Source organism: Mirounga leonina, unplaced genomic scaffold (genome assembly GCF_011800145.1).
Source record: "Mirounga leonina isolate KUSES-001 unplaced genomic scaffold, KU_Mleo_1.0 Mir_99, whole genome shotgun sequence".
Lineage (NCBI taxonomy): Eukaryota > Metazoa > Chordata > Mammalia > Carnivora > Phocidae > Mirounga > Mirounga leonina.
Window position 1 is genome coordinate 6,158,990 of NW_023270971.1, and position 18,777 is coordinate 6,177,766.

General features: G+C 55.5%; 1 protein-coding gene across 1 annotated transcript in view; it reads left to right on the forward strand.

Moving 5' to 3' along the window:
* Window positions 1–18,777, forward strand: part of LOC118006822 (bifunctional heparan sulfate N-deacetylase/N-sulfotransferase 1) — a 64,610-nt gene that overhangs the window by 13,475 nt on the left and 32,358 nt on the right. The window contains exon 2 of the mRNA XM_034999639.1: window positions 15,806–16,702. Within this exon, the coding sequence (XP_034855530.1) occupies window positions 16,109–16,702 (594 nt within the window). The 5' untranslated portion in view covers window positions 15,806–16,108. The remainder of the gene's footprint in view (window positions 1–15,805; window positions 16,703–18,777) is intronic.

Sequence of the window (18,777 nt, forward strand, 5' to 3'; positions counted from 1 at the left end):
GAGGGTGTGGGGTGTGTTTGAGGGGCAGGAAGGAGACTGGTGTGGCTGGGACGGAAGGAAGAGCCATTCTGGCAGGAGATGGGGCCAGAGGGAGTATGGAGGGGCAGACTGCAGGGCCCTCTGGCCCCCCGAGGGGTCTTTGGTATTTAGTGTGAGTAAAGGGGAAGCTGCCGAGGGGCTGGGGCTGAGGTCACACTCACTTCAGCACACATCTGGGAAGGATCGAGTGGGCCACCGCCTGAGAAGAAGCAGGATGCCCGGCCAGGAGGCTTCTGTAGTCACACGAATGAAGAAGGGCTCAGTGTGACCACCATGTGGCAACCAGAGGTCAGATTCTGTATCAATTTTATAGGATAAGCTGATGGATTAGGTGTGGGGTGTGAGAGGGTGTCCACAGCAAGGACTCTGGCCTAAAGGACCGGAGGGACAGTGTTGTCATTTACCGAGACAGGGAAGGCTACAGGACAAACAAGTTTGGGGAGAGAAATGGAGATTTCAGGTCAGATGCATTAAGTTGGAGCACTGGCTGGAGTGGAGGGGCACATGGGCAGAAGTTGGTCCTAGGCCTACATATTCCTATTGTTGAAGGGGCGATTCTTGCGTGGGTGTGAGGGGTACCCTCCTGAACTCTGAGAATCTGTCCTCTAAGAACAGATATTTCCTGGGCTCTTCATGTTCTTTTCTCTCTTCACAAACGTGCTCCTGCTTTTCCTCGGAAAAAGGCAGATCTGAGGACTCATTGTCATGGTGGTCCCGGCCTTTCTGCCCAGCGTGCCTCTTGTGGGGGTGTAGGGGAGCCCTGGAGACTTCAGGCCTTGCCCTGGCTCTGCTACCAATAGAGAGAGCTTTCATTCTGTGCCTTGATTTCCCCTCCTTTTAAAAAATATTTTATTTATTTATCTGACAGAGAGCACAAGCAGGGAGAGCAGCAGGCAGAGGGAGAGGGAGAAGCAGACCCCGCACTGAGCAGGGAGCCCGATGTGGGGCTCCATCCCAGGACCTGAGCCAAAGGCAGAGGCTTAGCCGACTGAGCCACCCAGGTGCCCCTCCCCTCTTGTACATAGAAGGGTTGAGCTGGCCCCAGGGTTCTGAGGGTGGCAAGGTGTACTTGAGGATGCCGCATCGCACAGTGGTTTAGAACCCGGACTTGGAGTCCAGATATGGGTGTGAATCCTTGCTCTGCGGCTTGCCTGTGAGACTCTGGGCCAGTGATATAATCTCTCTGAGCCTGAATTTTCTCATCTGTGAAAATGGGTCAACCATAGTACCTTGTCAGCGTTGCAGTGAGAGTTAAATGAGAAAATCCACACAAAACACTTAGCGAAGGCCCTGGCACATCCCATACTCTGTTAACACGGGCTCTTAATACCAGTGACGTGGGTGGTGGGTCAGGTTCAGGGTTTTGCCTGTTGGGAGTAGGAGCCATGGAAGGTTACAGAGTAGGAGCATGTTACATGTAGTGATTTGAGGGCAGCCATGAGTGTGGGGACTTGGCCTGAGTCCTCTTGGTAAGTCCCTGACCCCGCCTACCTGCCAGAGTGAGAACTGAGGGCTGGCCCTACTGGACTCGCTTGCCCTTCCCCCGCTGAGGGTCCTCACTGACGGCACGAGCCGCCTTCACCTTGCATAGGTCCCTCGGGGACGGAGTGATTATTTCCCTTAAGTTCTCCTACAGGACCCCTTGTGTGTACTTCCCAGTGGCTGACCTGAGGGAATGCAAATGTGGGGCTTTGAGGGGCGGGTGACATCGAGGGGACTTGAGTTGCACGGAGGGCTCTGGATAGGGCCCATGGGGGCAAGGCAGGCCGGGAGTGGCATTCCACTGGGCACTTGACTGTGCCCTCAGTTCCTGGTCTAGGTCCAGGCTGGTTGGTGCTTGCTCCAGTGGAGCCGTGGAGAGGTTGACAACGGGTGGAGGAATGTGGCCCCTTCAAGACCCACACTTCACTGGTGCCCAGGCATGCCGCCTGAGCCCTGGGCTTTTGCAAGCCTGTTTCTCAGCAGTTGAGCCATGCCAGGATGGCCAAGGACATTTCAGAGACCCCAGGGCTCACAGCCAGGCTGTCAAACCAGGCATTGCTTGTTTTCCCAGAGTCTAGGCGTTTTTAGGGGTGGAGGGGGGCTCTGGAGATATTCCAGGGACTTTCTTACAGCGGGTAAATTGAGATCCAGAGAAAGCAAGGCACTTGACCAAGGTCTCACAAGGCCGCCTCCCTACTATCTGTCACCTCCCTCTGTTCCCATGTCCTTTGCTTAGACTCCTGGCCTCCTGCCCGGATGTTTGTAACAGCCTCTGTCTTGTGGGCTCTCTGCGAGCTTTGCTTGTCTTCCTATTATCATACTCTTGCCATAACCTGCCAGGCGCACATGCTGTTGGAGTGTGTCTGGTCTCCTTTCGCCTCGGGTCCCAGACAGAGCAGCGCAGCACAAAGGTTCTGAGCTTCGGCCCCCGAGCCAGCACTGCCCCTTCCTAGCGAGGGGACCTTGGCCAAGATACCCACGTCTCAGAGTCCCAGCGTCTCTGTGAAATGAAGCCGGTAGTACTTCGTTTATGAGGATGGTTGAATGAGATAGTATGGGAAGCGCTGGGTATAAACCTGCACGGAGTGAGCTCTCAAAAACGTACTAAGTGCTGGTTGAACCAAAAGTCAAGGACGTGGAGGAGGCGACAAAGCTCTGGACTGGGTAGCAGAAGAGGTGGGCTCTAAGTTCACTCCCGAATACTGCCTCACTGTGTGCCTTTGGGGATGTCACCCTGCCCCTGGGAACCCCATTTTTCTCATTTGAGAAACGCGGAAGAAATCCCCGTTGTGTTTTTATGAGGTTGTCATGTGACGCTAAAGCCATGGCTATGAGAAAGCTTTGCATCTGTGTAGTGATTTAAAAATGGCACGGCGGCCGCGGTATGCTGTTGGCAAGGAAGACGCCGCAGCCACGGTGGTGGACAGCTAGCTTGGCCGGAGGCTGGTCGGTCTGCAGGTGCTCAGCGCCCACGCGGGCTTCCCATCCCTGCCCGCCTGCTCCCGGCCCCCGCCAGCCTGCCTTTCACATTAGCCTCACCACTGCACCCTCGGGGGTGTGGGAGGTGCAAAGACCCGCTGGCATCCTCCGGGCCCTAGTGGGGTTTAGGTTGTCTGTGGCCGATGCCGTGGGATGTAGGATTGCAGCCAGACACTGGTTCGAACCTCAGTGAAGCACTTCCCCACTGGGAGCCTTAGCAAGTTGCTTAACTTCCGTGAGCCTCAGTTTCCATACTTGTAAGATGAAGCCCTAATGAAGTGGAGGCCAAGCATCTAGCAAAGGGCCCAGCACATGGTTATATCGGGTGGGGGGGTTGTATAATGTGTTTTCTGCCTGGAGCTTGGGGACTGATGGGTTTATGGATGGCAGGGAGTGGGGGCCATTGGGCCCATGTCTGGGGATGAGCTGCAGAGGTCAGTCGCCTAGCTTGGAACCAGGAGGGCCTCTGGAGTCATCTGGCACTGTCCATTTTGCCGGTGAATAAAGCAAGTCCTGGAAAGGAGCAGGTGCTTGGCTGAGGTCACCGGCAGGTTAGAGGAGGGTAAGGCAAGCGAGGCACCTAGAGGCACACGGTAGGGAGCCCTCACTCTCAGGTGCCCCTGGGAGACGGTGCTCACTCTTAGCACTGGGCAGGTATGCAGCAACACCTGAGAATGGGTGCCTCTGGCCCGTTTGTGCCTGCTGCCTCGCCAGCCTCACCCTAGCCGGGGCTAGGGCTGCACCTCCAGTCTCCTGACCCCAGGAACTGATCCCCAAGCCTTGGAAGTGCAGGGACACCTGCGACGCACCTTCTAAGCAGCTCACTGAGGCCTCTTGGGCCCCTTTAAAAGGAATCTGCAATAAGTAGGTCACTGGTGCTTTTCACTCCGTCTGTGCTCTCTAGTTTCTGGATTCTAGAGAAAGTGAGGCCCTTCCACCTGCCTCCCCCACCTCCTGCCCCTTCCCCTACCAGCTGTGCCTCCATGTAAGCATGTAGGTGGGGGGCTTCTGTCGTGGTGGTAAGCCGCAGCAAGTCTAGAGGGATGAGGCCACTTTCATGCATGCCCCGACTGAAGCCTCCCTGGTCTCAGCAGGCCCGCGCTGTACCCACCAGGCATCCGGGAGATTAGGGAGCGTCTGCAGCTCTAAGTGACTCAAAGCTTCCCCTTCCTCTTTGTTGCCCCCACACATCCAGCTTCCCTCCGCTCTGGCTACAGGGCCTGGAGGCCTTTTGGTTTCCTATCTTGTGGGCAGCCTAATCTTGGGGTGTCCATCTGGGACAGTTTCCCCATCACCCCTGCTGGGCCTGTTGGCTGGGCCTTACGCTGCTGTGAAGAGGTAGCCAAGGCCTCTACTCCCTGCAGGGGTTCTCAGGATTTATGCAGGGCTGGAAGGGTCCTGGGCCACCGTTGTGATGTGACATGAGGGGACTTGGACAGTGAGCCCAGTCTCCATCACCAGGCCCACACATACAACACTCCATCTTTTTCCCTCCTGCAACTCTTGGGGCCTGAACTCCTGCCATCAGCAAGTAGCCCTGTGCTTTTCTTGGTGTCCTCTGAAAAGGCAAATACGCTCGTGGGTGGACAGTCTCCCATGTATTATACTGCTGCAGAGCGAAGCCAAGTTCGCCTGGCCCCTTTCCAGCTGCGTGTGTGACCATGGCCTAGTTACTTCTCCTCTCTGGGCTACGTCAGGCCCTTTTTACCCAACACCTCAACCCGCTGGCATGGATTCTACGCCTTCCACACTCTGGCAGTTAGCCTCTTTCTTCCTCTGCTGGACGGGGCAAAGGGGAGGACCCGCCAGCTGAGTCTTGGAGTGGGGGCAGGGCCCAGAAGCCAGTGTCACAAACGCGTTGACCACCAGCCGGCCCCCATAGAGGATATCAGGACTTCTTTCTCTGCTTCTCAGGACACGTGGGGAAACTGAGGTCTGGAGGGGGAAGGGCCTTATTTGGATCTCCACGGCGGAAGCCAGGCAGGGCTGCAGCCAATGTGGGCTCCCTCCAGTGCTGGCTGCTACCTTTCTTGACAGTGTCTGGAGGGCCCATCAGCATAAGGGCCAGGGACATGCTTTCTCCCCTTCCATGGAAGGTGCCTCCAGGCGGAGGCCTCCGTCTGCTGTGGGGCCCCTGGGTGTGGGGCAGAATTGGGCAGGACATCCTCTTCCCGAAGAGTCCAGGAGGGAGGGGCTGGTGGCCTCTAGCAAGGAACATGTTAGTGAGGGGCCTGGAGGCTTCCGGCAGGGATGGCAGGGATCTCGGTTGGTGACTCGGTTCAGGGTGCCCTAGGGCCACCCCTCCTTCTGTCCCTCCCTCCCTCCCTCCCTCCCAGGGAGGCGGCTGGGCATAGAGTAATGCCATTTGTCCTAGCTCTGGGATTAGGTGCGGCAGTGTTAAGTGAGGGGTGTGTAGCCATTAAGAGGACGCACTGAAGGGAAGCGGAGCCCAGCGCTGCTCCCTGGAGGTCTGGTGGGTCTTGTCATTCTCTCTCCAGCCTTCCCATACCCTCTAACCATGGCCCCTAGTCCCCTCCCTCCTGTCCAGTCCTCCAGGTCTGTCTGGACAGACGTGTGTGTGCCTGCATGTTCACAGCCACGTGGGAGGGGGCTGGGGGCTGGGGGTGGGGGTAGCCTGGCCCCCAAGCCTGGCACTGGATCCTGCCTGCATTTAGGACCGGGAGCAGGTTCCTCAAGTGTCACAGCCCCTGGGGCCGCCCCAGAGAGATGGCTCAGGGCTGACAGGGCAGATTTCTGATGGAGTAGAAGGAGGTGGTGGCTGAGGGATGGGAAGGAAGGGCTTAGTTTCTGTTGTAGCTTCTGTTGAGCTGGGCAGTCCATGAATCCACTGGAAGCCAACAGGTCTGAGAGTTAAAGATTTACTGCAGGGCCATGATGGGTAGCTGGAATGGTGAGGTCCCAGGGTGCTCAGAAGTCACATTCATGACTTCGATCCTGTCTACACTGTGTAAGCTGCGGCATGTCAAAGCCAGAAGGACCCCTAGAAAGTTCCCATGTTCTTAATTTGTTGTATGGTGGGGGCCGGTCACAGTTACCCTGAATTTGTTTGGAATGTGGTATCTGTCTGGGGGAACTCACTAAGAGTTTTTATAGATTCTTAGAGGGTTCTGTAACTCCAGGAGGTCACAGACTTCTGATCTAGTCCACACCCCTCATTGTCCAGTCGAGAAAACAGAGGCTAGAAGTAGGGAAGGGTCTCATCCAGAGGTGCAGAGAGAGGGTGAGTGGAGGGGCTGGGATGCTGATGTGGACTCCAGGCCCATGTGGATTTTGGCTTTTGCATCTGTGAGATGGAGCCCCCACCACCCCCAGAACACCTGCTTTTTGGAATCTCTCAGGGGGCATCCGGTGACCTGGGATGGGCATGCGGAAGGACAGAGGCTGGAGCTGCCCGGCATTGCCTGGCTGCCCTGCAGGGGTGGCAGGCGGGGCAGGGTAGGTATTCAGGGCGTGATAAACTTGTTTCTACTTCATTGGGAAGAAATGGTGAATAAATGAGGTCATGATAGTACCTGGTGTGCACCAGACCCGTGAAGCATGCTGGTCACCGTTATCCTCTGAGTTCGCTCTCGAAGTTGAGATTTCCTGCTTCTTACCCTCACTCCTGCCTCTGTCTCTTCTTCCTTCACATGAGGCCTTTGCCTGGGGTGTGGGGGCAGCCCCCTTTCTCATGTGGACACCTGCTTGTCAGAGATGACAGAGGCCCCCGGGACAAGGGAAGGGGAAGACCCTCTGGCTGAGATCTTGCCTTTCTGGGAATCTGTGGTGTCCTTCTCTGCCAGTGAAGGCTTTCACATCCCTGGAGAAATTGGGTCAGCCTGTGTTTAGGCAGCTGGGGCTGGTGATCTTCGGGAAGCCTCTCTCTGGATGTGCTCTAGGCCACAGACCTGGGTTAAGAATGGTGTGGAAAGCTGGACATGAGGACTATATAGGGGTTACAAACAGGGGCCCCAGGGTGGGATGGCTTGGGGTCATCCTAAGCTCTGCCTCTGCCCAGGTGTGTGACCTTTAGTCAGTTGCTTACCCTCTCTGAGCCTAAGTTTCCCCATCTGTAAAGTGCATATATCAGTGTCCCCACCTCTCAGGGTGTGAGGATGGGGTGTGACAGATCGGGGAAAGCTCTCAGCACGGTCCCAGTGTGGGGCTGCTGAGTTACCAGGAGCTCAGCCAGTGCTGGCTGCTGTCAGCGAGGGAGTTTATGATATTTGCAAGGAAATATCATTCCATTCCTTTTGAATGCCTGTGACCTGAGCCTAAGAAAAATAGGAATGGATTTGGGGGTTGAGGGGAGAGAGCCCTATTTGGGGTAGCTTCATGGGCTAGTGGGGAGCATGCCCTGTAATGGGCCTGCTCACCCTGATCTGTGTTAGGAGCTTCAGTGGGACTGGAGGGCAACTGGTCCTGACCTGTCTTATTCCTCATTCTGCCCCTCCCCACAAGCTGGTTGTTTGTTTGCTCGGTAAACCCTTTCTTGAGAGCCAGTGCAAGGTAAACTCTCAACTCGGGCTCTGTTGGAGGAAAGACAAATTCTCAACAAGTGGGGTCTAAGTTCCTGAGGTTTTTTGGTTGAGCAATCCCTGCTGGGGAACCCAGAACAAATCCCAGGTTGGGAACCTGGGAGTGAACCAGCATGTTATGCTTTGTTTGCTTGTTGGCTGATGGATGATTTGTGAGTCTTCTGCCAAGACGGATCATGAGAGGCTGCTTTTGATGTTAAAATACACATAAAATGGGGGGCACCTGGGTGGCTCAGTCATTAAGCGTCTGCCTTCACCTCAGGTCATGATCCCAGGGTCCTGGGATCGAACCCCACGTCAGGCTCCCTGCTCAGCGGGGAACCTGCTTCTCCCTCTCCCACTCCCCCTGCTTGTGTTCCCTCTCTCGCTGTGTCTGTCTCTGTCAAATAGATAAATAAAATCTTTAAAACACACACGCACACACACACACATAAAATGGATGAAAACAAAAACAGAAAGAGCACCATTCAAAGGGAGCAGAGAGTGGGATGTGCGGAGCAGTGGTGAGAGCCGTGCCGGGTGAACGTGGGGGGCCCGCGTGGCCGAAAGCTGACGAGCCCCGGCTCTGGAGCCGGCTGGCCTGTGCGGGATCCCAGTCACCCACTCGTTTGCTCCGTGGGAGGGGGCCCCTCTGGGCCTTACTGTCCTCGTCTGTAATGTGAGGGGAAGGTAGGTCGCGGTGCTGTGAAAGGGTTAATAGCACGGAGTACAGACGTATTTGTGTCTAATAAATGAAAGTTCGTATTATTAATGCATTTAGCTTGGAGATTTCTCATAGCGGATCCAAAGAGGGAAGGTAATTGGCAGGGGCCCATCTCTCTTGAGCACCTGTCGTGGGTAGGAGACCGCCTCTGCTTTGGAGAGCTTTTGGTGAAGTTGGGGGACCGGCGCTGTAGTTGCGAGAGCAGCCGGCGTCTGGGAGCATATGCGCGCAGCATTGCACGGCGGGACACAGAGCGGGGAAGCTCACCTCGGGCTTTGGAACACAGCCCGCAGAGTCCAACTCCGGGCTGAGGCTGGCCTTGGAGGAGGCTGGGCAGTGTTTTAATGGACAAGAAAATGGGTCCAGGTAGGTGGGAGTGGGGGCGGGGGTCCTTTCCTCTCTCGGGGTCTCCGTGTCCCCACGTGCTCACTGCAGCGGGGGCTGCACCCTCTGCAACCCCGAGACTCTGAGCCAGACTGCCGACCGTCTCTTGGTGGCAGCCCTGGACTCTGGGGTGACTGATGGGCAGCAGCTTGGCCTGCAGCCAGGCGGCACTGCGGGCCTGTGGGGGATGGGTTGTGCAGTGAATTCCAGCAGAGGAAGGGATTTGCTTCTGGTTCGGCCTCCCAGGGGGGTAATTGGGCTGGAGAGACTCCTGCACAGCTGGGAAGCAAATGTGGAGGATTTTCTCTGCTGCGCTGTACGTGGTGGGTGGGGCAGGCCGAGGCTGGGTGGCTGGTGGAGCTGGGCGGCTGTGGGGTGTGGCTGGGCGGTGGGTGGTGGTGTGATTGTGCTGGGGGTGTGACGGGCGGGGAGGGGCCGGGTCATCTGTGGGCAGTGGCCCTGGGATTGCCTGTGGGGCTACCAGCGCCTGGACCCGCAGCCACCCCTCCTCCCCCAAGCCCGGGTGCCCATTCACAGACTTTTGGAGCTGTTTGCTGCCCACCCCACACTTGCACCTGTGGCCCAGACGGCTGCGATGACCCCACTTGAACAGATCGGCACCGTGTGAGTTTGTGCATTCGTGTGCGTGTGAGGATGGGGATATGGGGACAGTGTCAGGAATGCCCCAGGCGGGAAATAAAATTTGGGCTCGGTGAACATGCGGGACTGCAGGGACCTTCCTGCATCTACCCTGCAGCAGCGTCACACACCAGAGGCACAAAACCTCGGGGCCCCCCAAAAAGCCTCCATCTTCGGTGTCCAGCGCCAGGGCTCGGTGTCTCGCGGTGCCCAGTAAGTACAGAAAGAGGGGATGGGGAATGGGCCTCTGCTTATACCCAGCTTACAGGGTGCTCCCAAACCCGACCCCCTTTCTTCTCCTTCTGGATCCACTGTGAATTTGATCTGTGGCCTTGGGCCAGGTGCTTCCTGAACCTCAGTTTCCAAATCTGTTAAATGGCTAATCATCGTATTAGCCTATATCACCGTGTGCCAGGCCCCGAGCTGTCTGACACACATCATCTCTATGAGTTTTAGCCCTGTGAGATAGGAAGTGGTATGAAGCCTGTTTTACACCTGGGGAAACCGAGGCTCAGAGAGGTTGAGGGATTTGTTCTAAGATCCCAAGGCTGGTCAACAATGGAGGCAAGGTTCAAGCCCAGGCAGGCTGGCTGCAGTCGGAGCCCTTCACCGTAAGGCCAGCAGCTAGCGCGCCGCCACCTCTCAGATGGAATGCAACAGAATGACATGTGCAGCCCTTCGCAGGAGGTCGGGTGCACAGAGTAGACCCCGAGTACATGAGAGCTGCTTATTAGCTGTGCCGCCCCAGGAAAGGCACAGGAAGCTCAGCCTCAGAGAGCTCTTGCTGTCACTCCTGGAGTCTACCTGTCCATCCAGGACAGAGCTGGACCCTCTCCCCAGTCCCGATTTCTAGACAGCTTGGTCTCTGGAAGACCCTTCGCCTCTGCCTCCTTTCTCTCCAGGTCCTAGAGAGGATTGTGGGGGAAGCAGAGCATTTTGGAGTGGAGTGGGGTGAGGGGTAAGGAGTGACTTTCAACTCCAGAGCAGTGGCCACAGTTACCGTGGTATTTCCCGAAAGTGCGGCGTTGCCATGGCATCTCCATGACGACCAGAGCATCTCATTCATTATCCCCAGCACCTTGGCAGGGAGAGCTGGGCCTAGGGCTGGGAGAGCACAGTGGGAGCCTGGCTGATGGCTCGAGGCCTCAGTGGCTGAGGTCCCCTCCTGCTGTCCCCCATCGCAGCCAAGGTGTCCCTGCTGGGCTCTGGAGCCGCTTCTGTCTCCTGGGGTCTGGGTTCAAATTTCAGCTCTGGCATGGACTAGCTGTGTGATTTGGGGCAAGTGACTTAACCTCTCTGAGCCTCATTTTCCTCAACTGGAAATGTGAATAATGACAGGAGTAGTTAGTAGTAGTTAGTAGTAGTAGGCTTAAATGAGGTAAGGTGTGGGAAAGTGCTAAACACAGTGCCAGGCCCGTGGTAAGTGCTTGAAACGTGTAGCAGTAAAAATAACAATGATGATGATTATAATGGTATCACTGTCGTTATTATTTTTATTATAGAAACCCCTTGGAGGGACTCCCGATGGAGGAATGAAAGACCAAATTTGCAGTTAGGAAGGAAACCTATTTGAGTCAAGACTTAGCGGTTTCCTATGTGACTGTGGCAAGTCATTTCACTTTGGAGCCTCAGTCTCCTTATCTGTAAATTGGGAGTAATAATAGCTCATTATGATTCATTCATATCCTGAGTACTCAATTAGGACCTATGCCTGGGGAGAGCAGTGGGGGCTTCCACGATGATTCAGACTTGTCCCTGCCCTTCAGGGCACCCAGGTGTGTGGGGAAGGAGAAGGAACGAAATCAGTATTTGTGGAGGGCCTCTATGTGCCAGCTGCCGGGTACCAGGCAGGGCCTGCCCCGGCAGAGGTCAGTAAGTCCTGGCCCCGCCCGGGAATCTGGAGGCTCCAGAGTTGTGTATGGAAACACCTCGAGTCCACTCTACATGGACCTCACACTCCGGTGCACCCAGGGACTGGGCAGGAAGCCAAATGAAGGAAGGAGGTTGGCTTTGGGACTGTGTTAACCAGAGAGTCCATGCCTGTGGGGGCCGATGGTGGCCTGTGGGAGTGAGTGCCCAGTGTCAGCAGAACATGCTCTTTTTAAATGTTAGAAGTTCTAACTTCTTTGTGAAATCTCCTGATTTTAAAATACTGATAGCGAATCTCAAATGTAAGAAAAATGCCGTGCAAGCCAGAGAACGCACAGTTGCGTCCTGTTTTGGCCTGAGGGTCCTGGCTTTCTGGTTCCACACTATGGAGTGGGGATGGGGCCGGCAGAAGCCTGAGGAATGGGACTTGGGGGCAGGAAAGGGGGTGGTGCATTGGGATGACTTCAGAGAGGTGATGACATTGGAACTAGGGTCTTGAAGGATGAGTAAGTGTCCCAAGGGGGAGGGGGAGGCATTCCGGCAATGGGAATTTCATTAGCAAAGGCCTAGATGCATGACCAAGATTGGTGACTGGTTGGGCGAGGCTGGAGTTTAGGAAAACCTCTGGCAATGTCGGCAAGACCCAGGCAGGCCCAGGGCAACGGGGTGGGGGGGCGGGGTGTCGAGGCCTCAGCCTCCAGCTCTCCTGGAGGACTTGGTGGCTGCAGGGGGATTAGAAGCCCCCCCAGTTCTCCATCCTTGAGCCACAGGGGCTCTGGAATGCAGGTGGGTGTGGAGGGTCTTGAATGGCTGGCTCCAGGCCTTCGAGGGGGTTGCGGTGGGGGTCAGTGCTGAAGGCCCCTCTTGCCAGCACGCTGGGGGCTGGCACTTTGTTCATGAAGCAGCATCTCGCCCTCCGCCACCCCCCACTCCAGAGTATTTGGCCTTCTCTGGGGACAGGGGAGGCCTTTACCCTCTCCTGGGCCTGGGCTTTGCCATGGCTTTCTCCCTGGTCTCCTGGCCTCTAACCATCTGCCCCTGCTCATCTGTCCAGCTCCAGGGAAAGGCCATGGCCTCTGAAAATGGGGATTTGGGCTTCTGAGGACTGGCTATCAGAGACTCGAGAGGAAGCATGGAGCTGACTTGACGGAGCTTTGCGAGCTCAGTTCTTGTCCACACTGTGCCTAGATTCAGTAAGCAGCAGGTGTGCTCGGAGAGAGTGGCTGGCCCATATTTGGTGCTGTGTGCTTTATATATACCAACTCATTTAATTTTCTTTTCTTTCTTTTTTTTAAAGATTTTATTTATTTGACAGAGAGAGACACAGCGAGAGAGGGAACACAAGCAGGGGGAGTGGGAGAGGGAGAAGCAGGCTTCCTGAGGAGCAGGGAGCCCGATGTAGGGCTCGATCCCAGGATCCTGGGATCATGACCTGAGCTGAAGGCAGACGCTTAACGACTGAGCCACCCAGGCGCCCCTACTTCAGGCTTTTTCCCTCCACTCGCAGCCCACAGACCTTCTGAGAGAGAGAGTGCTCTTACATCTGTGATACACTATGTGTTCTTTTTTTTTTTTAATATTTTATTTATTTATTTGACAGAGACAGTGAGAGAGGGAACACAAGCAGGGGGAGTGGGAGAGGGAGAAGCAGGCTTCCCGTGGAGCAGGGAGCCTGATGCGGGGCTCGATCCCAGGACCCCGGGATCATGACCTGAGCCGAAGGCAGACGCCTAACGACTGAGCCACCCAGGCGCCCCGGAACTCATTTAATTTTCACAACTATGGGAGCATGTCAAACTTTGCTGTTTTACAGATTAGGAAACTGGGAGCACTGAGAAGTTAAATAACTTGCCCAAGGTCACACGGCTGCTGGGAGGTGGCATGTGGGTGTGAATGAAGCTGCCTGCTTCCAGTCTGCATGTAACCATAAGGCTTTCTTAACCGTAGAGTTTAGGTCCACGGGTGGGTTTGAGGGCATGGGGTCTGGACTCCTTGAAGTTGTTACAAGATTTTCCAGCATATGTGCATATTTTTTTATGGGAAAGTGTTGTTAGATTCCCCCAGGGGTCTGTGATCCCCAGGTGCCTGACACTGCTGGGTGCAACATTACCATGCACACTGAAAGTCTGTTAATGCGGTTGACCAAGGGTCGGTGATCACAGCACCCAGGCCTGCAGGGGAAACACTGTCGGGTGGCCGGAATGGCCAGGTGCCCCCAGGCGTGGCAGACTGGCGGGGCATCCTCCAGGCAGCTGCACCTCTCCACCCACTGTGCTCTGGTCTTGGCCCCGAGGCTGAGAGGTAGGGCTCACTGTGGCCGCAGGGCAGAGGGCTGCCCTTATCAGGGGGAAATGGGACGCAATTGTAGCCTGGGAATAAACAGGACTGTCACCCCAGCCCTTCAGCCTCCGCCCAGGAAATCTGTTCGCTCTTGCCCTGCTCTCAGCTAGAATTGCAAGGAGTCCCTGGAAAGCTCTGCACTGTCCCTTATCTCCAAGCTGAGGCATGTGCCCTTCCCCATTCCTACCCCTGGTCAACCCACACATGTTCTTCTGGTCAGTTCAGGTACCATTTCCTCCAGGAAGCCTTCCTTGATCCTCCCCCTCTAGGAGAGTTCAGTGCCCCCGAGTTCTCTCAAATACCCTTCCCCCACTATCACACTCGCCCCCACCCCAGCATTGTAGTTGCCTGTTTTCTTGGCTGCCTTGGGTTCCCCGGGGCGCTGGCACATAGTAGGGACTGAATTGCAGAATATGGGAGGTGGAAGAGCCCCCCGAGATTGGCCCAAGCTCCTCGCTAATAGGCAGGAAGCCCAGAGAGGGGTTTTGTGCTCCAGGTCACATAGCATGTCATCGGCAGAACTGGGAGCAGTGGTGGCGTCTGAGACATATCCTCATTTCACACCCCTGTCTCTTGCTTCTGAGCACATCTCTTAAAAACATTTGTTTGTGGTTTTTTTTTTTTAATTTTCACGAACATAGTAAATGATTGTTGTAGAAAATTTAGGAAACAAAAAGAAGAAAATAAAAATCATTCGGAGATAATCACTGTTAACATTGTGGGGTTTTTTGGGTTTGGATTTAGTACCAGTTTCTGGTTTACGCATAACAATTTTTTTTTTTAAATATTTTATTTATTTGACAGAGAGAGACACAGTGAGAGAGGGAACACAAGCAGGGGGAGTGGGAGAGGGAGAAGCAGGCTCTCCGTGGAGCAGGGAGCCCGATGCGGGTCTCGATCCCAGGACCCTGGGATCATGACCTGAGCCGAAGGCAGACGCCTAACGACTGAGCCACCCAGGCGCCCCTACGCATAACAATTTTTAACAGAAATGTGACCATGCATACTGTTTTGTTTTTTTTTTAAAGATTTTATTTATTTATTTGAGAGAGAGAATGAGAGAGAGAGAGAGCACATGAGAGGGGGGAGGGTCAGAGGGAGAAGCAGACTCCCCGCCGAGCAGGGAGCCCGATGCGGGACTCGATCCCGGGACTCCAGGATCATGACCTGAGCCGAAGGCAGTCGCTTAACCAACTGAGCCACCCAGGCGCCCCATGCATACTGTTTTATAAATGTTTTCCACTTTAACAACATGTGTGGCAATTGTATTTCTATGTCAGTAGATGTCCTTCTTCCACATCTTGTACAAGTTGTAAGTGGCTGCCGGGGATTCTCTCTGATGCTTGCATCATAATTGCTAAGGACAATCCCCTATTGTTGGGCATTTGCTATTACAAACAGCCTTGGGATTAGTATTCTTTTGGGGAAATCAGTACACACTTCTACAATTACAACCCCTAGGATAATAAGTTCCTAGAACTGCAGTTGTTGGGTCTCTGGTACGCTGCGGCCTGGGAGGGATTTTCAAGATCTTCACCCCCAAGTCTGGGTCTGAGGCTTCTATTCACCCCCTGGCTGTGCCCGCCCAGACCCTCACACCTTCTGTCCCTGTCCCCATCCCCATCTCTCTCCTGCTAGCTTTCAGCGGCTGCTTCCACTCATGTGTATGGGGGCCTGGGGGCTGCTATCTGGGGTGGGGAAACTGGGGCCTTGGTTCAGTGGGTGTGGGTGTGTGGTCTTCATTTACTTTCCAGGGAGACCAATACAGGTGACCTGCTCTGGGCGGGGATGGTGGGGCTGAAGGGGACCTAGGAACCCTAAGTTCTGGCTGCCTGATGAGGCTGCTCAGCCCATTCAGAGAGAGAGAAATGGTGGGGGCAGGCACTGTGGGTGAGGAGGAGACGGTGAGGTTGGGGTGTTCAGCTGCGATTTAGAATTCCATGTCTAGCTCCCAGGCCTTGCAGATATTTTGTTCACTTTGTCCTTCCTGCACCTGGAGTTCGCTTGGTCTGGTCTTGGACTCTGATAATTATAAAAAAAATAGCAAGCGCGGTTGCAGACACCATATTATACACATTATACACATTAGGATTAGGGACTTACGCCCTGAGCCTCTTGTGAGGCAGGTACTGTTGGCAGCCCTGTTTCACAAGTAGGGAAACTGAGGCTCGGAGCGATTACAAAGCTCGTGTGAAATCATGCAGCCAGGGTGGGCAGCAGTACTTGAGCTTGGGCCCACCGAGGTCAGGTCCTGTGTGTCCACAGTCAGCGGACCCCCCCGCAAAGCGCACGCTCTGGCTTTTCACCTCTGGCTCTCCTCTTCTCTCCACAGCCTTGGCCCCGGGGGCCCCACCGAGCGAGCGGCATGTGGCGCCCCCAGGCCTGCCCAGTGTCCTTCGGCCCGCTGCCCAGCCCCCCCAGGAGACCCTGACGCCCTGGGGGCACTTCTGCTGTGCACAGGACCACGTGGGGGTTTGCCATGGTGACATAAAGGGGCGCAGAGGAAGGAAGGAGCGCGACCGGCCTGCGGACTGTGCCCCTGGCTGGGAGGAAGGGCCGGGGGCCCGGATCCTCCACTCCTGCTGCCCACCGAGGGCCGCGCTTGCTAAGCGTCTGTGAAATTGTTGGTCAGTGGATGACTCTGGCATCTCCTGCGTGGGGCCTGGGGGCGGCCAGGGCACACGGGCCTCCGGCGGCCGAGGTCTCGGGGGCCAGGATGCCCGCCCTGGCGCGCCTCCGGAGGCTGTGTCGGCACGTGTCCCCGCAGGCGGTCCTTTTCCTGCTGTTCGTCTTCTGCCTGTTCAGCGTTTTTGTCTCGGCCTACTACCTGTATGGCTGGAAGCGGGGCCTGGAGCCCTCGGCGGATGCCCCTGAGCCTGACTGTGGGGACCCGCCCCCCGTGGCCCCCAGCCGCCTGCTGCCGCTCAAGCCCATGCAGGCAGCCGCGCCCGCCCGCACGGACCCACTGGTGCTGGTGTTTGTGGAGAGCCTCTACTCCCAACTGGGCCAGGAGGTCGTGGCCATCCTGGAGTCCAGCCGCTTCAAGTACCGCACGGAGATCGCACCGGGCAAGGGGGACATGCCCACGCTCACCGACAAGGGCCGTGGCCGCTTCGCCCTCATCATTTATGAGAACATCCTCAAGTATGTCAACCTGGATGCCTGGAACCGGGAGCTGTTGGACAAGTACTGTGTGGCCTACGGCGTGGGCATCATCGGCTTCTTCAAGGTACGCGGAGCTGGGGTCCCCAAGCAGTGCATACTCTGGCTGAGTCTGAGTCCCATTTCTACACTCCATAGCTGAGTGTCTGACTTTCCTCATCTGTAAAATGGGTAGAGTGGTAGCACCTACCTCCTAGGATTGTCGTGAAGGAGAAGTGAGTGGCTATATGTAAAGCACTTGGAGGACACAGTGCCTGGTGTCTAATAAGTGCTTTTTAAGTATTAGCCGTGAGGGGCACCTGGGTGGCTCTGTGGGTTAAGCGTCTGCCTTCAGCTCAGGTCATGATCCCGGGGTCCTGGGATCGAGCCCCTCAGCGGGGAGCCTGCTTCTTCCTCTGCCCCTCCCCCCCCACTTGTGCTCTCGCGCGCTCTCAAATAAATAAAATCTTTAAAGAAATAAATATTAGTTGTTATTAGGAGCACATGGCAGGGGCATTGCCTGGCACACCGCAGGCGCTTGCCTAAGGGAAGCCCCGGGAACAGGTGTGAGGTAGGAGAGGCTTGGCCCCTCGAACGTCATGGCAGTCTTCCCTAAGGGACGGGGTGTGCCCTCATTTTGCAGATGGGCAAACCAAGGCCTTAGGAGGGTTATGTATCTGAGGCTAGGTAGCCTGGAAGTGGGAGAGCTGGGATTTGAGCTCAGATTGAGGCAGTCTGGGCTCTGGATCCTGTGCTCTTTCCTCTGGCTCTGGTGGGCCGCGGCATTTATGCACCTCCTGAACAGAGCCATTGTGCATTGGAGGAAAGAGGAGAAAGAAATCCCAACGGGCAGGTGAGCTGCTCTGGGCTCCACGGGGCACCCAGAACTACTGCTGGGGTCAGAGTCTTTGCTGAAAGTGTCGTGGGGAAGCTGTCTGTGGGGAGCAGCTGGATGGGGGCCTCTAGAGGCTCTGGCTTCAAGATGGGTGGTAGGGACTAGGTAGGTGCTTGGGGTCATTTGCTTCTTCATTCAGCAAACATGTCCTACGTGCTGACTGTGTTCCAGGTCCTCTGCTAGGCACTGGGGACACGGTGGTAATCGGAGTGTGCAGTCACTGCTGTCACGGAGCTGACATTTCAGTGCAGTGGGGTGGGGTGGGTGACAGGCAACGAACAAGTAGACACATCATGTGCCAAGTGGTGATAAGTACAAGAAGGAATGAAGCCGGGAAAGGGCATGGGGAATGATGGGTATGGGCAGTTGATGCCATTTTTGATACAATGGCCACTTTGACAGAGTGACTGGGAGGAAGGGAGACCAGGAGACACATAGCTCTCCGTGCAAAGGGCCTTCCAGGCAGAGGTGACAGTGCACAGATCCTAAAGCAGATTCTTTTTTGGCATGAGCTGGGAGAGGAGCAGGAGTGGGTCAGAAGGGGCCCATGTCCGCTGGCGGGGGCCTATGTGTCCCCAGGCATTCGGGGGCCCTCTGGTGCCCTGGGCCCTGTGCTCGGTGTAGGGAGGAGCCTGGTCCAGATGAGGGGTTCCCAGTGTGTGTGCTTTCACGCATTAATGCAGCAGGATGCTCTGCCACTAAAAGAAGGTTTTATGGGCCAAGAAATTGAAGGCCCTTAGAAGTCCCGCAGTAGAACAACCTGGTGAGATTTGTTCCCCAGCTGGCTTGATCACAAAGCCCTTTACTTCACAGAGCACCCTCTGGGAAACGCTGGCCTGGTTTATGGCTTTTCAGTGGCATAACTTCAGACTGCCTCCGTTGTCTGTTTTTTCTTTTGTTCTGGACTCTTCCATTCCCTGCCATGAACTACATTAAGTTTGATTCCGAGCCTCTGTCCTGAAGAACATTGCAATGGCTGACATTTACTGAGTGCTCGCCCAGCACTGTGCTTTGTGTGAAGAATGAACTCACCTAACACCCACCAGCCATCCTCTAAGGCAGGTGGATATCATCCTGATTTAAGAGAAAAGGAAACTGAGGCAAAGAAGCGTGAAGAAATGTGCCTCCACTCATCTCTGTAATAAGCACAGATCCAGGATTTGAACCCAGGCAGTCTGGCTGCAGAGGCTTTAGTCGTAACCACTGTGTGGTGAGTCCAGGGTCTCAACTGCCGCTTATGTAGTAGAATTTACATCAGCGCAAAGAAC